Source organism: Toxotes jaculatrix, chromosome 5 (assembly GCF_017976425.1).
Source record: "Toxotes jaculatrix isolate fToxJac2 chromosome 5, fToxJac2.pri, whole genome shotgun sequence".
NCBI lineage: Eukaryota > Metazoa > Chordata > Actinopteri > Toxotidae > Toxotes > Toxotes jaculatrix.
Genome location: NC_054398.1, coordinates 4,533,740 through 4,550,973, shown reverse-complemented (window position 1 = coordinate 4,550,973; position 17,234 = coordinate 4,533,740). Strand labels below are relative to the sequence as shown.

General features: G+C 39.9%; 2 protein-coding genes across 4 annotated transcripts in view; one reads left to right on the top strand and one right to left on the bottom strand.

Annotated features, from left to right (window-relative positions):
- Positions 1 to 621: 621 nt before the first annotated feature.
- Positions 622 to 5,177, bottom strand: tsnaxip1 (translin-associated factor X interacting protein 1). The gene is made up of 11 exons (XM_041037475.1): positions 5,054 to 5,177; positions 4,812 to 4,920; positions 4,578 to 4,718; positions 4,343 to 4,436; positions 3,513 to 3,709; positions 3,079 to 3,220; positions 2,673 to 2,839; positions 2,444 to 2,557; positions 1,424 to 1,533; positions 1,069 to 1,192; positions 622 to 799 (listed from the first exon to the last, which is right to left on the bottom strand). The coding sequence occupies exons 1-11, from the start codon at positions 5,107 to 5,109 to the stop codon at positions 710 to 712; spliced, it is 1,344 nt and encodes a 447-aa protein (XP_040893409.1). The 5' UTR covers positions 5,110 to 5,177; the 3' UTR covers positions 622 to 709.
- A 747-nt stretch (positions 5,178 to 5,924) lies between these two features.
- The window catches only part of ranbp10 (RAN binding protein 10), a 31,823-nt gene continuing 20,513 nt past the window's right edge, over positions 5,925 to 17,234 (top strand). For all 3 annotated transcript variants that reach the window (XM_041037473.1, XM_041037472.1, XM_041037474.1), the window contains exons 1-2: positions 5,925 to 6,239; positions 13,817 to 13,928. In XM_041037473.1, coding sequence (XP_040893407.1) covers positions 6,041 to 6,239; positions 13,817 to 13,928 — 311 coding nt within the window. In that variant the 5' untranslated portion in view covers positions 5,925 to 6,040. The remainder of the gene's footprint in view (positions 6,240 to 13,816; positions 13,929 to 17,234) is intronic.

Here is a 17,234-nt window from a genome sequence, read left to right as displayed (position 1 = left end):
ATGGTCACATTGGTTGTTTTTGTTAACTGAGTAATGCGCTGAAGGTTGCGACAGGTAAAGAGGTGTTTAAGCAGGATGCACTGAGTGTTTGCCTAGCACAGACACACACATACCGTCTAGGGCTGAATTGGGCATCAGGTATAATAAATGACACACACAAGGATGCACATTCTTGTGCACTTGAACACAGTTTACACAATACACAGTACTGCCAATAATTTCACACTATTCCTGTGATCTACAGGTGTCTGTGACATGCTAAGAAATGCAGTTATGCAAGGCTGTAAACAATGCAAGATTTAAGATAAAGATTTTAGATACAGCTTAAAATATTTGCTTTTATGAGGAAGGAAATTCATTCAGCACATTTGTTAAACCTTAAGGATACACACAAATTTTGGCAGTAACACTTGGAAACATAACTGTTTACAAGAAAACAGGGCACTTTTAAAACGCATTTTGATGTTGGAATGAACAGTTTAAGAGTGCAAGATAAGTACAGAAAAAAAGGCCATCAGAGCTACCAAAAATCATATATTTATTTATAGTCATTCATATTTTGATAAGTGGGTGACATTAACCCATTCTACAAGGCACACTTGATAGATTGACTTGTTTACATTGTTTTAAGTCAGTGATAAATTGTACTTAAGCTGGCAAGCTGACCTACATTCTTAATTAACAATAAAGCAAATACTACAATATAATATTAGTTGCTGGCGGGAAAATTATTTGGTACAGCGTTTTCTTCTGATTGGTCAGGAGCTGGAGGTAAGACTGCCACACCACATTCCGCAAGCTGTTGGAGCATTAAAATCAAGAGAGCAAAATTATAGAAAAGCAGCAAAACACTGTTCAAACCATATTTTCGGGTCTGTAAAGACATTAAAAAATTTACCATTTCATCGCTGAAATGGCCACAGTAGTCCCGGTGGTCACAATTACTAAACAACTAGGTTTAACCTAATGATTTTCCAGTCCCATACGCCTCATGGGCAGGGAGGCACATTTTCCAAATTGCGTTAAGTAACATCAGACCGAAACAGTGAAACCTCTGCTGATACGTACCAGGCTGCTGAGTCTTTTGGAGGAGATCAAGTCATTGCTTTTGTCTGGTTCACTTTGAGCCAACGTCACCATTTCATTTATTTCCTCATCTGACTTCAGAGGGAATGCTGTCCTCAGGGCTTCCCTATACATACACACATGTACACAACTCAGAAACAGACAGAGCAATAGAGAACAACTACTTTGCTTTCAGCCAAATGTTTTTTTTTGATTGTGAAGTCTAGTTATTTAGCTTAATTGAGGCCTAAGGATAAAGGGTGTTGTACACATTGAAACGCCCTCTGTGACAAGTTTGTGGTTTTGGACTATATAAAACTGACTTGACTACAATTGTGTGTGTGCTTTTGTGCATTACCTAAACTCCTGGACAGTGAGTGTGTCGCTCTCAGGGCTATCAGAGTGGATCAGTTCTTTTAGCTGGCTGGACTGAATGTGGCTTTGCCCTTGAGACACTCTTTCATTCATCTGAAAAGCAACAAACAGCTTGTTAAGCCAAAAGTTTACATTTTGTGAAATACACATTTTCTTTTTTGCTGAGAGTCAGATGAGAAGATCAGTATTACTTTCATATGTATATATATGAAGCTGCAGCCCAGACATGGTTAGCCTAGCTTAGTAAAAAGACTGGACACAGCCAGACTGCATCTGTCTGATTTTTTAAAAAAATCTACCAATCAGCAACTAAGTATTTAACTGGTTATATATTGTTTGTTTAATGCATTCAGAATTCTGAACTGAATCTTATAAAACCACCACTTGTCATTTTTAGACTTTTTTTTAATTAAACAAGATTTAACATGTTATTTAGTGAACTTTATAAGCATTTCTTTTAACTTTAGACAGAGCCAGGCTAGCTGTTCACCATTATTTCCAGTTTTTATGCTAAGCTAAGCTAACATTCTGCTGGCTCCATCTTCATCCTTTACCAGTGTTATTATAGTTAACAAAAACTAAGACTAAAACTAAAACTAGCAGTGAAAAAAATACTTTTGTTAAAGATAAAAATGACACTCAAAAACACAAAAACTAAATAAAAACTACAGTGAACAATGCCACATGAACTAAATAAAACAGAATAACTGGTAAAATCAGCTTTGTTTTCATTTTGCCCCTGGACGTGAATACTAGACAGGAAATAAGTGTATAATCCAAAATGCTGAACTATTCCTTTATACAAGGTTAGTGTAGCATAATGAAACAAATCTGTGAACATATACTAACCTCTTTAGGGTCAAAAATTAAGGTTCTGTTGGGTCTGTTTGAGTTGTTAACACATCGTCACCTTTACTGTACAATTTTGGGAAACAAGATTCTATATAAAGACTCTACAACATATTGTGCCGACTTCTGAAGCCATGGGCTTAACGTACCGTACCTGCACAGCAGTGGACTCATGTGTCTCAGCCTGCATACTGCCTCTTTTATGGAGATCCAGCAAGGTGTCATACTCACTCTTCAAATGATCAAAGTCACCCTGCAGCATCTTCAACTGGACAGAAGATAAAAAGAGAAAGGCCAAGTCATTTAAAGTTTTAGATTTTAAATAATGAATTCTATGTGTGCATGAGAGTACTGTGTGTGAAGTGTCTGTCTGTATGACCCACCTGCTGGAGTGTCTGTTTGTGTGTTTGTTCCAGGGTGTCCCAGTTGCGTCGTGGCACGACATCCCAGTACTCTGACTTCATCCTCTTGAGCTCCTCCTGGGCTTTAGTCAGGTCTCCCCGACACACCCTCAGAGCGAGCTGCAGCTCCACCAGGTCTTTAACCTCTTCTTTACAATGGAAACAAATCTCAGAACAAAATACACTTGTTTCTGGATATTTATCTTTGGATACCTGGTTGAGTCTCTTATTCATAAAGTATTGTTCGGGAATCATAATTTGCCTAGTAGTTAAATGCATTAGACAGAGCAGATTTTTTAATCTATTATAATGACTGTGGACAAGGTTCTAAAGGAGTACAACAAACAGTAATGAACAAATTAATGAACAGTGATGTGCTTGGGTTCACCTGTATTTTCATCTGCAGCTTGCTGCTCCTTCACAGAGGCTCTTGTTAGGTCACTGAGCTGCCAGATCAGCAGCTTGCGGGCATCACGCTCCTCCCGGTACTGCAGATACTGGTTGGACAGTTCATACTGCAGACGTTCTACCTGAAAAGGAATGGAAGATAGTGGGGTGACTGACGTAAGATAATGATAATCTACCATCAGCTTTATGATCTTAACTGAACTTCAGACAAAAGGTTTTGATAACAGGATTTCTGTCACTAAACAACATTGTTCATATTGCATGAGATCAAGGCAGCACATAAAACTACTGGAGAAACAAGAATTCATGTGGAAATAAATCACACCAGATCACACAAGTTGTATGTCCTATAAAGTTACACAAATTAACAAATAAATAGTGGTTAGAACACCACTTTACAAGTATGCCATGTACCACTGCCTGCATGGCCTTTTCTTTCTCCTTCATGGCCTCAATGTCCCTCTGCAGCTGCTGCTTCTCCCTTTTCAAGGCTCCAATCTCAGCCTGCTCCTCTCCCCAGTGAGCCTGAATCTTCCTGTCACATTCCTCTGTCACCAGCCTTAGATGGGATCGCAGTGGTTCCAGTTGTCGAATTTGATCCTGCTGATACGCTGAACAGATGTATAATGCATGATTAAGGATTTATTGTTAAGCTATAGAGCTATGATTTTTGATAACAATTTTGGCAGTTTGTCAACGGTCAAGTGTGATCAATAATCATACTAAATTCAATTAATGAATAAGTCCTTTATGCTTTTCCAACTTAAAGATGTACCTTTATTTTTCTCATTTCATGATTGTAAATTGAATCCTTTAGAGATTTCTGACAGACAAAGGAAGCACTTTGAAAAAAATCAATCACTTCAGGATCTGAGAACGTGGACACTTGTCATTTATGCCATTTTAGAGGCTAAATGACTACTGAACAACTTATATAGCTTAATTTCTAATAAACAAAAGAAAGACATTATAAATTGTGTCTGTATGCAGTCATTATATTTGCTAAGCTAAATTTTTTAAATGTCACTCATACAAGATCATTGTGGGTAGCACACACTTCACGTAATCATTTATACATATTTAGATTATACCAAACTATATTAACTGTCAACAACTTTATTGAAAAAACCTTCCTTTTATCTTAAAACACTAACAGAATCCATTCTGAAGGTGTGACTGTACACTAGTTTAATTCTTCTAAAGAAATGAGAATGGTCAGACAGGTTTACTCACACTCTACTGACCTAAAGTGTTTTCATATTCCTTTTTGATATCACATAGAAGGGGTTGGTAGGTTTTGAACTCTTTGATGAAACAGCCAAAGACTTCACGATAGACCTGTGGACAAAGCAGATGATATAATTTAATATCATCACATATAATATTCTATCTTTAGAAACAAACAATAAATGTGCTTGTGGCAGGGATTATTGTGGATATAAGTATGGAACTCTTAATGGTTTTATTGTGAAAAAACACCTGTAGCTTCAGTTCCTGGAATTTTGGCTCACTGGGGCTGATATCTTGCAGCTCCTTGTTCACATAGCTCTCCAGATGCATCAGCAGTTGGGGCTTTCTCCCCAGGCCTGCATAAATGTAATTGCTTCCTGCCAAGCAAAACTATCAGAGCAGAGTTTATCACATACACACACAGAGGCAGAGGCATGAGTGAAATCTTCACAGGCTCGATGAACCTGCTCTTGGTTTGCTTACCTTTCTCGCTGCATAAGGCTGGGCAGAAAAAGCACCAGCGGTTTCCCCTTCTTGTCCTTCCTCTGACGTCTGGATAGTATAATTTTGAACAATGTGGTCACATGTAAGCCTAAAATAAACAGGAACGAAGCTAAGTTAGGTTGAACATTGTACTTTAACTAGCTGGTTACGCTAACCACAATGTGTACTTGCAATAATCCAAGAGTTACTATATTTTATATAGCATACTATTTATCACTTACCTTTGTTTTTGTGACGGCTTTAAAGGTGGGAATTTAGTATCTTTATGTGGTGACATCTCTGACGATTATGTGAGGGCTAAATAATAACGTAACAAGCCGTGGTTCCCTTTAACTTTAGTTTAGCATCACAGGTCATAGCATTGTAGCAACGTGGTTTCCATGGTAACGAGGACAGCGCACACCGCAAGACCCACAGAGTGGACCGCGGCGCGCCTAACTAGTTTTCAAATTGTGTAATATATAACTTTCCTCTTAAAAAAAGAATATAGACACATTCTAACCATGGGAAAGTGTAGTTTATTTAAGACCAGTTTATAAGCCATTGACTCTAAATAGTGCCAGTAACTAATATACGATAAATCAAATCAAATGGGTAACCCACTTTACAAATACACAAAAAATGCAACTTCCAGGAATTGCAATATAACATGGAAATGATAGAACAGGAGATAAGAAAAACACTATATGCTAAAATAATTTGAATAGAGACTCTGAAATAGGCACATTTTGCATATATCACACTTTGTTTTTGTTATGAAAATAATGGGGATATTAATCTTGTCAATTCATTTCCATCTAACAAGCAAAGGTATTTATGTTTCTCGTGCATGTGTCACGTATGGATAAGTTAACAGAAGGGGATTAAATTGTATAATATTAAAAAAAAAAAATCTATAAATGTAACAGCTGAAAAACTACATTTCCTAGCTACCTTTCGCAGTGGAAGACCAAAACCAGGGTCACCGTAGTGGAGCTGCGTAGTCATTTCTAGAGACATTAGCATAAAAGCGAGCGTGCAGCTGAACTACAGTACCCACACGGCACCGTTCCAGCCTACAGTACATTCTGCTGCTTATCCGGGGATGTCACACCGCTGCTATTTTCTCCCCTCAGTCTCTCTCACTCTCAGCCTACAGCTCCAGCGGACTGACACGGGGCTTTGGATAGAAAGAAACGAACAATAAGATACAAAAACAGAGGCCAAAAATGGCAGAGCTTGGAGCGGGAAGCCTGCCGTTAGGGGATCCTGCTTTTAATTACCAGGAGCACGAGCTGAACGAGCGACTGAAACGGCTCTACCCGGCTGTGAACGAGGAAGAGACCCCTTTACCCCGATCCTGGAGCCCCAAGGATAAATACAGCTACATTGGGCTGTCACAAAACAACCTACGGGTCCATTATAAAGGTTAGAGAGCTGGGTCAGCCCTGATGGATCTGAGCAAGTAGTCACATCAGCAGAGGGTCTCGGCTCAAATCTGTCACTGTGTTGTTGCGGGGAGGAGGGGGGGTCTCTTTTTCAGTCGCTCACACACACACACACATACACACACACACACGGTATGCGATTATGTTGACTGTGTATGTGTGTGTGTGTGCAGTCCTGGCAGATCTAGTCTGAGCTGCTTCTCCTGTCCTATAACCTTGCTTTGTTTCACAAATGAGCGGGAGAGGAATGCCTAAATGGGTGACAGTGAACTCGCTAACCCCGACAGTTGGTCTTATTACCATCACACTAAAATTCACCTTTAACAGCACGGCTCCCTTTTGTTTATTTACCGTTTGTGACGTTATTTGTTTGCAGTAAACTGACTGTGCATCTGACGTTCTCCATAGTTTCTACTGGAAGGGGACACTGGCAACAATAACGACGCAGACAGGGGTTTGCCAATAAGCTAACTAATGGTATTTAACAAACAGGAGCAAGCTAACAGCAAGCTATCTCTTAAGCAAGTACAGTAGTTAGCCTTGTGGCTAACAGGCTAACGTTAGCTAACCTAGCTGTGACTAGAGTATTGCATTGAAAACAGTGTGATAAGCTGGCTACAAGGTGGACGCAGGCCAAACTTGTTAACCATTTACAATGTAGTGCCGAGTGTAATGCTGCAGTTGTGTAGTTTTTGACCACAGCGAGCACCAAAATAGAATAAAAATGGCATTGTTGTGTTTTCTCGCGTGATTTCGGTGGCAGTGTTCTAGAAGTCTTTTCCAGAATTCGTAAATCATTTTTTCCAGCCTGGAAGCAACCGGTCCAGCTCCATTCAGATGTGTATGTGTCCTGAGCACAACAACAGTCTCATGTCCAACCTCCAGCAGGCAGCCAGCTCATTTTCAGCAGCTGCTGTCAGGGAGGAGGCCTCTGCGCATTACGTTAGGCCAAATGTACCGATCTTGTAATAAATCTCTACTATCGGAAGACTCTGGCATTTGCACAATAACAGCAACTTTGCTCGTCAGGCGGCACAGTCACTCACTTATACAGTTGGCTAAAAAACTGTCAGTATGGTTTGCCAGGCCTATCAGCTGGATTATTTTAACCTATCCAGCTCCTAAATCAAAACAAGGTGACATCTGTGTTAAGTCCCGTTCTCAGGCTTTTGCTTGCTCTGTTATTTTTTCGTCAGGCGACACGTCAGGGCAGCCCCCCCCCCCCCCAAGCAGCAGGCAAGCTAGTCCTGCATTTCAGGCTGTGAAAAGCACCACACGGGCATCGCAAGGCCACTTTGGGCCCAGTTGGCTGTTTACATCAGTGAAACATGCAGGGGATGAGAGGATGCAGGCAGGCTGTGTAACCCATTTTGAAAGGCTTATTTGGCACATACGTAATAATGGTCCTGCAGTTTGTGAATAGCGGGGAAGGCCTTTTATTTGCTTAAATCGAGACTCTCAGGCATATCGTCCGATTTTAACTGTGCTGTTAATGTGAATAGTGGTTTAATTTTGATAGATGATGTATATGTACATAATTCATTTTTTATGTGAATCCTGTTGTGCTCCATGGAGACTTCTGTTAGCAGTGTGACAAAACAGAGTCGTGGCAAATCATTCATCTTACCTTACATTTTAATCAGTGTTATTGAGATCCTTTCATTCTGTCTAGTATTACCTATGCACTTGTCACTGCTGTGGCATTGGCACAAAATGATGACTGGCCCCATGTATGTCTTAAGATAGGATGTGTCATTTCATTGGGTTTATGTAGAGCACTGACTCTTTATGTGTATGAAAAGGGCGCAGATTAAGTGACACTGCACAATTGTTCAGGGATGACAATATAAGTAGGTCTGTTCTGAAGTGTGTAGGATAATTTTTCTCCTCCTGGTTGTTCCAGCTCCCACTCTGTTCCTTCACCCTTGTGGTTTGGATGCTATTTTGACCAGTGTGCCAATTTTCTCTTTCAAGGCCACACAGTGTCTACCTAGTCCTGTTTTGTAGCGACACAGATTTTATCTACCCAGTCTAAACAGATAGATACATAAATAAACACTGCAACACATAGAATCAGACATTTGGAGTTTGTGTTTATGAATGCACTGGTTGAGTGATGTTAAATATTTATTATTATTATTATTATTTACTAAAATTGCTGATGCAGAGATGATTTCATGATGACACTGTAGTGTAGTGTTGTTTTTGTTGTTTTAAAGTATGAATTAATACATAGCTAATCTACTGATTTAGTACAGATTTATTTATTAAACATCTTGAAGACGAAAGTTAGAAAGTGCTTCTTTTTACATTTTTTAAAGTGCTTTAAAAACAAAATACGCTTCTTTAACAACTAAGCTTAGTTGTTAAACTTCTTTAACAACTAAGCTTACCATGAGCTCACTCATGGTAAGCTTGTTAACAACTTTATCTCGCTCTCCCACTAGCCAATCTTTTTCTGAATTATGAAGTTCAAGCAGTGAAGGTAAATGACTATGAAAGGACTGAGACTTTCTCATGTCTGCTTAACTATCATGAAATTAGAGCAGGTAGATAGTAGCAACTTGTAGAGTAAGGCACAGTTCTTTAGTAGGGTGGGAGGTAGCCAGCCAGCAACCTGGGCAGTGGTGTTGCCCTCTGATGCCACCTGTTCAGATTACAGACAACTGTCACCTGGTGGCAGACACAGCAGTAACTACTCACTCGCTGCTGAGAAGGACACTCATTCTAGCCACTTGCTTCCTTGATGTCTACTCAGAGTGTATGGCCAGGCATTGATTGAAAGCTTTGCCAAAGCTCAATTTTACCCTCACCTCTGAACAATATTGGGAAGTATTAGCCGCAGTAATCAATATTTCTGTATTAACAATGGAACAAATGACAATGGGTTATGTGAAAGGGGTCGCTCGTAGTGACAGATCATCAGAGAATTGTTACCCATGTTTCTCTCAGTTCTCTGGAGCCTCTGTTTAGACTACATTAGTTGTCTACATAGGTGAATGTGTTTACAGTTTGCGGGGTCATCAGTTTTGGCATGTACACATGCAGTTTGCATAAACTCTCACAGACACTGGCGGATGATGAAATTTAATTTCAATTAATGCAGCTTTAAGCTTTTGCACTTGCGGCAGTACTTCACTCCAAATCCACTGGGGATAATTTATGCTCTTCTGACATGAACCATGAGGTGCTTTCCTCCATCCCAAAAATGATGTAGGTCACAGCCTGACAAAGCCAAAAGAACTACATCATCTGCACAAATATGACATGTAATCCTGAGGTCAGAAGAGTGGACCCTTGGCTGTGATTTAAAATTCTGTCCTTGAAAATCACAAACTGAATAGATGACAGAGCACATCCTCAGTGGAGTCCCATCTATTGAGAAAGTTTGACAAAGTGCCAAGGGCGAAGACAAAGCTTTTGGTCCAGTTATACAAGGACCCAACTGCTCATAGTAACAGCCGCCGCGATGGTCCATAATACCAGAGATCCCCCTTCAGAACATTTTGGACCAGTCCAAGTCCATCAAACACACTGCTACAGAAATGATGCGTCAAAAAGAAAAGTACTGCAGGTACCAAAAGCAACATTAGAGTACTGGTTAGAAATGATCATCGAAGTTATAGCTTACCAGCAGTTTATCAACATGACATGTGACTGCGTTGCAGGTAGTAGGTGAAGTTAGTGTGGGTGGAGTGATTTGTATGTGCGGGTACATGTTCCTCTTTTAAAAGACTGGAGTAGGGGTGGGACCACTATTTTTAGCTACAGTAAATTGTTTTAAACCATATCTGTCTACCTAAACGATGTATTATGTTGAGATGATATTCAGAGCCAAATGTGACATTAGCTACTGAATTGGCACCTCCATGACCTGTCCTAGTTATGTTTCATTCCAAACATAGTAATTTATTTATGTGATAGATGTGAAACGCCTCTGAAAATCAAATCCCTTTGCTCTCCCATGAGTCAGTGGAATGTTTATATAAGACAACCCTGTCAGCATTTTCTGAGAGCAGTTAAGACCACTGACTGTTAATAGTTTAAAAGACCCTGCACATCCACGCAGGTAGAATCCGTTAATGTGCTTGGATAGACCTCTGTTGAGGTTAAAACTGGGCAGAGGTATGCTGGGAATTCCGTGAGACGTCTAATTTCTATGTACTACTAACATAGAGGTCAGCTGTGGCTCAGGAGATAGAGCATGTTGTATATAACTCACAGAATTAGTGATATGATCCCCAGCTCTGCAGAACTGAAATCAGCAGCATTTTCAAATTTTCCACATTACAGGGAGTCATGTGATCTAAAATTTATTACTGTATGTAGTGTTTCCAGATATGTTAACTTAAGAAAATATAAGAAAATAGGGGTTTTTCTAGTCTCACATGCTGAATCATGACTGATGTCTCATTCCTCTGCAAACAGGATGCGAACTTGTTTTGTATTGTACCTCTAAAGTTCCTAGAGGTAAGCATAACACTGAGTCTTAGTGAAGCCACTATTGTGCAGAGCAATTGATGTTTCTATTTCCTTGTTGTGGATTATTTGTTAGTAGCTGTAACTCAATCCAAGGCATTTTTTGTTTGAAGGGCCTATTGAATTTATAGACCAAACGGTAGGGCTTTTTCATAGCATGTGTTAACTTATAGTATGAAAAGCACAGGTGTTACTAATAATATTAACATCAACTCTGTTTAATTGTGTTACTGTTCCAGTAAGACATGACAGGGTGACAGTGAGCCATGATGCACAATACCTGGACCCTGACACTCAGCTAAAATGGAATTTAGCCATTATTAATTTTATTATTTACACATGTGATTCTTATACTTTACTTCATGTTAAAATGTTAATGTAAAATTTGAATGGTGGTGATTCTGGTGAAACTGTGACGTCACAGTTATCACCACCACTGATCTATACTGTGCCTGATATCCACCATCTCCTCTTCAAGCCATTTGAATGAGTTTCTGCACCTTACATAGCCTGAATCTACCATAGCCGGATCCTCTAATTCTTCCTGGATCTCCATAGATCATCATCATTTCTTACATCATAGCACTATTCAGTCTTCTGCCGCTGTTGATGGGACGAGACGGAGTCACTGTGGGCCTTTGTTGTAGTTGCTGTTATTGAACTGATAGATTTTGCACTTTCTCCTGCTTTCAGAGGAGGTACTGCTGGTTTCCTAACAAGCAATTAAGGCCTGACTGTGCTGTGGGGTAAGAAGAACAGGACATTACCCTTTGAACCTTGACCTCTGGTGGAGAGGTTTGATGTCACGTAACAGCTGAAATGTGTGACGCTGCATTGTCGGTGCTGTTTTTTTTCTGAGAACAGTTTTGTCTCAGTATTTTAGTTAAATAGCATGCTGACATTTTTAGGTAAATTTTATAATTTGTAGTCCGGATAAAGAAACAGTTCCTGTACTTTGGGGCGTGTGACTGTCTAATTGAGGAGTGTCATTTAGGGGGTGGAGGTGGGTTGTTGTTAAAAGTAGTAGCCATTTCTCCTACCCATGTATGCAGCTGTAAAGAGACCTGTTGGCCCACTGACGACTTGTTTTCACGAGGAGTATCTAAAAATAGATGGCATGAATGTTGCTGCAGCCATTGGACCAGACAATTGTGAACCCCCACAACACACACATGCAAACACATGCTGGTCACATGAATTAACATGTAAGAACACACATTGGTAACTGATGTATTTGATGCTGATTTTTCTTGATGACACTGATTCACAAGTTCATTTGTATATTTTATGTATTAATAATGCTGCACAAAATGTACTTCAATTCAACGTGAGAGTCGTAATAATATCAGGGAATAATTGCATGACAAAGACTTTGCACATGGTGTGATGATGAGTTCATGAACTGGGAAATCACTGCGAGCATAAATGTTACATCAAATTTTAAAAAATGCAGTATGTCATAGTAAATTATAGACCAGAACACTCAGCTCAGTTTCAGTCCACCAGCATTTTTGATCATGACTATATGTCTTGATCCCAGCTGGATGTATGTTAGTGGCTGGAGCTGCTACACTCTGTCTCTCACACGCACAAACAGCAAGAGCCTCAAGGTGTCTGCTGACAGCCAGCTGCTTCGTTTAAGGTTATAGCCTAGCTACATTTCAGACATCAACATACACACACATACAAAAAGAGCTCACAATGACATTGATATATATTACGAAACTCAGTGGTGTGATTACATGTAACAGACAGGGGTGCACATGCTTACTGTAGAGGCTCTAGATTGCAGTTACACAACACACTACTGAACACAGTAGTCTCTCTCAGGACCTGAGGGATTGCATAAGCAGCCATCTGAATATAGAATGACATACAGTAATGAGTGTTGTGCTTGAATCAAATTGGTCCAGACACAATACATGGGCCCTATGACCCTGTTGTTTACACCTCTGCCCCACACTGTATATATAGTGTGTTATCTTTACACACACATACACAAAAATCAATGCCATTTACAATCTCATTATAGAAAAGTCACGTTAACAAAAGTATCGATTGTTGGAGGAAAATCGGTACGATTTGAGCTTCATCTGTGCCTGACTGATCGCTAAATGTCATTGTGGGTTCCAGTACATAAAGTCAAAGAGTTAGGTATGACTGTCTGATATGTGGATTGATAAGACATCCTAGAAAACAAAGCATTACACAAGACAAACTTGTCCAGCACATACAGTCTTGGGGAAATTTAGGATTTTAAAAAAATAAAAGCTGATGGAAGTACAGTAGATCATGGTCCCTACAAAACAATGTCACACGACTGAGAAGTGGCTCCTCATCAGTTCAGCTGTGGTTTATGCAGGGGGCAGTCAGGCTTTGGTCAGTTGGCAGGCTGTGTTTTATAGCCCTGCCCGTACTACTGAATCAGAGTTGCATAAATCTATGCCTCTTAAAGTTTTGCAAATGTAGAAAATGCATATATAGCCCATGTAACAAAATGAATAAATAATATTTTAGTTCTTAGGACACAAGTTGATACTGATATGAGTGGGTTTTTTTTTTTTTTGCAGTTTTTAAAGCTGACTTGCTGCTTTGCTGTTAGATCCAATCACACAACCATTTTTGAAGATGATAAACACCCTGTTGGTGCCATTGTAAACAAACACAAGCGTACTGATAAAATATGAGGCAACACATGCAGTGAAGTAAACAAATGCTGCATTTTTACAAGCACTTTACAGTTGGAACTAATCTCACCCACCAACCAAACACTTTTGGGTGAAACTGTCTGTCTGCTCTACCAGCTTTGGTGTAGTATCAGTAGTCAAATACAGGCCGATGTTTTTCTAAAGCTCCATTTACTGGTTAAATAATAATGGCAGGCTAATGTTACTTACATGTTGGCCTAGCTCTTTCCAGTGGGACTGAAAGGCACCACAAACTTTCATAGTGCATTTCCCAGCTGTATGAAAGATGCTTTGTTTGTGCTGTTCTGTGTACCTACACAGAAGACTTAATACTTACATAAAATTGCACATTGTATGTATTTTTCCTTACCTTGTTTTTCCCTTCATGCAGGCCATGGTAAGAACCACAAGGATGCTGCATCAGTGCGAGCCACACACCCAATCCCCGCCGCCTGTGGGATCTACTACTTTGAAGTCAAGATTGTCAGCAAAGGTCGAGATGGGTAAGCAGATAGAAGTCTGGACAAGCTTCAGTGCATGTGTCCTATGATACTAGGGAAATCCTTTCTAGCCTTGGATCAGTCAGTCAGTGTTTCTCTCATAACACTGTCACTGTGCCCGAACAAAACTAAAAGTGCATCTAAAAGCAAGTATCCCTGCTTTTAGCTTTTCTTCATGTTCAGGTTCATGGATCACTGGACTGCACTGACAGTTTTCTGAGAGTATTATCAAAGGAGCCAAGCTCATGAGAACAAAGTTCTCGTCTCACCTGTTCATGCTCTGATTTCTAGAGCAGTTATAAGCATAATGTGCACAGTAGCAGTCCTGCCAAGAGTTTGTGTAATACAAGTGGTGACCACACATTAGCTTGTCCAATCTGAGGACAAGAGGATGTTCTTATTTTGAAATATCAAAAAAAACCAAAAACATCATGTGCCTATATGAAAATTTTACCCATTAGCATAGCATAGCCATTAGCCATAAATAATAAGTCATTATCAATTAGCAATAATTCCTTAAGTTTAATTGATCTCTGTTTTCAAACTAAGCAGAATGTTTGGTTGGCCTTGACAGTTACCTAAAGGATTGTCATGCATGCTAATTTGTTAAATGTCAGTTTAAAATAACATGCTAAACATTAGCATGTTAACCTAACATCCCAAATGTTAGCATTTATAATGCTCATGGCATGCATGTTGATGTGCTGATACGCCAAACATTGCATGCTAAATATATGTTAACATGCTGGATTAGTATGTTAACATGCTAACAGTGTGCCAGTGGGCTAACAATTTAAATATTACACAGTAAACTTTAGTATGTCACTTTGCTAAATCCAACAGTTGTTAGCAAGCATGTTTGTGGCCTCAGATTTCCGCACCTATTGATTATGGTTAGGTGTATCATCAATTCATGTTAAGATCAAGTTAGAATGAATAAGAAAAGGTTTATTATCTGCTCTCGGGGGGGATTTGGATGGAGGATGGAGGTGAGGATTATAACAGGCAGAGGGAAGCTGGTGGCTGGAGAAGCAGGGCAGAATAGGGATGGATGAAGGCGGGGTTGCAAGAGTGGCTGCATGACTGATTGGCAGGCAGGGGAGACGGACAGAAGAACAGGCAGGCGCACAATGATCCTGTTGCACAGGGAGACAAGGATTAGTTCAGTGATCAAAACAACACGAGAGTCAAAGCTTAGAATGCAATGCTCTAAGTAGCCCAAGAACGTGATCCACCACACCTGGCTGAAACAACACTCGGGCGATAAGTGGATGAGGAACCAGGGCTGATATACTGCTGAGCTGATGTGTAGATGGATTGCAGGTGTGCAGGCTGATTGGCAACCAGGGAGATGGAGGAGTGAGAGGGGCACCACGCTCACAACACACACACACACACATACAGAGAGACACCGGGGAGCAGCGAATAACCGTAACAATTCATGTTTTCCACGTGTTACAGAATGTGTCTAGTCTTTGTAGAGAGTAGTATATGTTGTGAAATTGTTAGCACCAGTACACATAATTATTTCATGTGTATTCTAATGTTTTCAGGCTGTTCTGAGATTATTGTATTTTCCTTGATGATGTGTCAGACATTTCATGATTTGAGTTTATCTTTGCTCATCTGGGTCTCTTGGGATTGTTCTTTCAGGGTCATATATTTGTGGATCACTTTGGTGGGCTGCAAATTTCTAAACTTGCTTAAGCAGCATTTCCCTCACCTTGAGTCTGCGTTTAAAAAAAAACAGCAATCTTTGTGTCACTTGTCCAAGTTCCCTGCTTAATACATCAGTGCCTCCAAAGATGTCATTCACGACCTCCGCTTGAGTCTTGTTGCCAATATCTGCATCAGCTGTCCTGCTCTCCAAATGTTTCAGCCACAGATAGAGGGGCATCAATAATGACAGGCATTTAAACTTTTGTTTGTCTGCTGGGTCAGTGAAAATAGGGATGTTACAACCCAAAAACTGGCAGCTTTAGCAACAAGCCCTGGCTCATCAAATCTGAGGGGCAAAACCTGAATGCTGAGGACATTACACATTTACATCTAACAGAGAAGCGAGGTGAACAGCCTCTTTGACCATGCTTTAGTGGTTTGGGGTGACACATTTTTAAACTAGTATCAGAGAAATTTTATTTGTTTGTAAATTAAAACACCTGTATTCTGCAGGTACTGGTGCAAAAATCCATGTCCACTTATACAGTTTTGTTATACTACTGTTTGTACTGGTATGTTGCCTAAAGTACACTCAGCCCTAACTTTTGTGTTTCCCCATGTTTAGACCTATCCAGGTATTGTTTGCTCCAACATGGCACCCAGAATAGGTTCCCAAAAGCAGCAGAATTAACTTCAAACAAAATTGTAAAAGTGCAGCGCTGAGTTACCTATAATAACATTTCTCAGGAGTCTCTGGAAGAACCTGAAAGACAGTTTCCCAGACTGCTGCATTACTGACCAATGTCACCAACCTGTGGCTTAGAAAAGTTACAAAAAAATTATTATAAATATTCTCTGGTGTAGAAAATAAATAAGGAGAGCCTGTCACTTTCAAATAATGATATACAGCAAGCCATACAGTATAAATAAGCCACATTACTGCCCCTAAGCTATAGCATCTGCTGGGAAATATGGGGTTGTTGATCATTGCCAGTGACATTATTATTACTTTGCCAGGTGTTTAGATGGCAAAGTAATAATAAAAGGTGAGGTTGGACAGCCAGGAGGCTGTCCAACCTCACCTTTTGGCCTGTACTTTGCATTGGAACCAAAACTCTTCTCCATCCTCCCCAATAAAAGTCCCACATTACGTAATACACTGTTAACACTCCCGAGTTCCAGTTTAGCAGCTTAGTGCGAACAGAACAAATCTGTGGTATAAAAGACGTGGGAGTGTCTCTGTGTGTAACTACCAACTTAACTGTAAATAGGAAAGTTTTCCAGATCAACTTAGCAGTTTGAGTTGAAACATCTGTCAGAAGTACGATTACATGGAGTAATTGTGTGGTTCACTGGACCAGCAGCAGAACGTAACAACATATTGAATTCATATTTAAGTTGCGACATGAAATAATAACATACAGTACATCACAAACGCTGGACAATTAACATTCCTTTCGTTCTTAACATCCAGATGGAAGTGGTATGTCAGGAAATACTGCCATGACATTCCACTGTAATAGTACTTCATGTGTATTTCTAAGGTATACCACTGAAACTGGGCAACAAACCGAAACTCAAAATAAACCCAAATATGATACTGACTTCCAAAAACACAGAAAGTCTCTATACTACAGCCTCAGGCCTCAC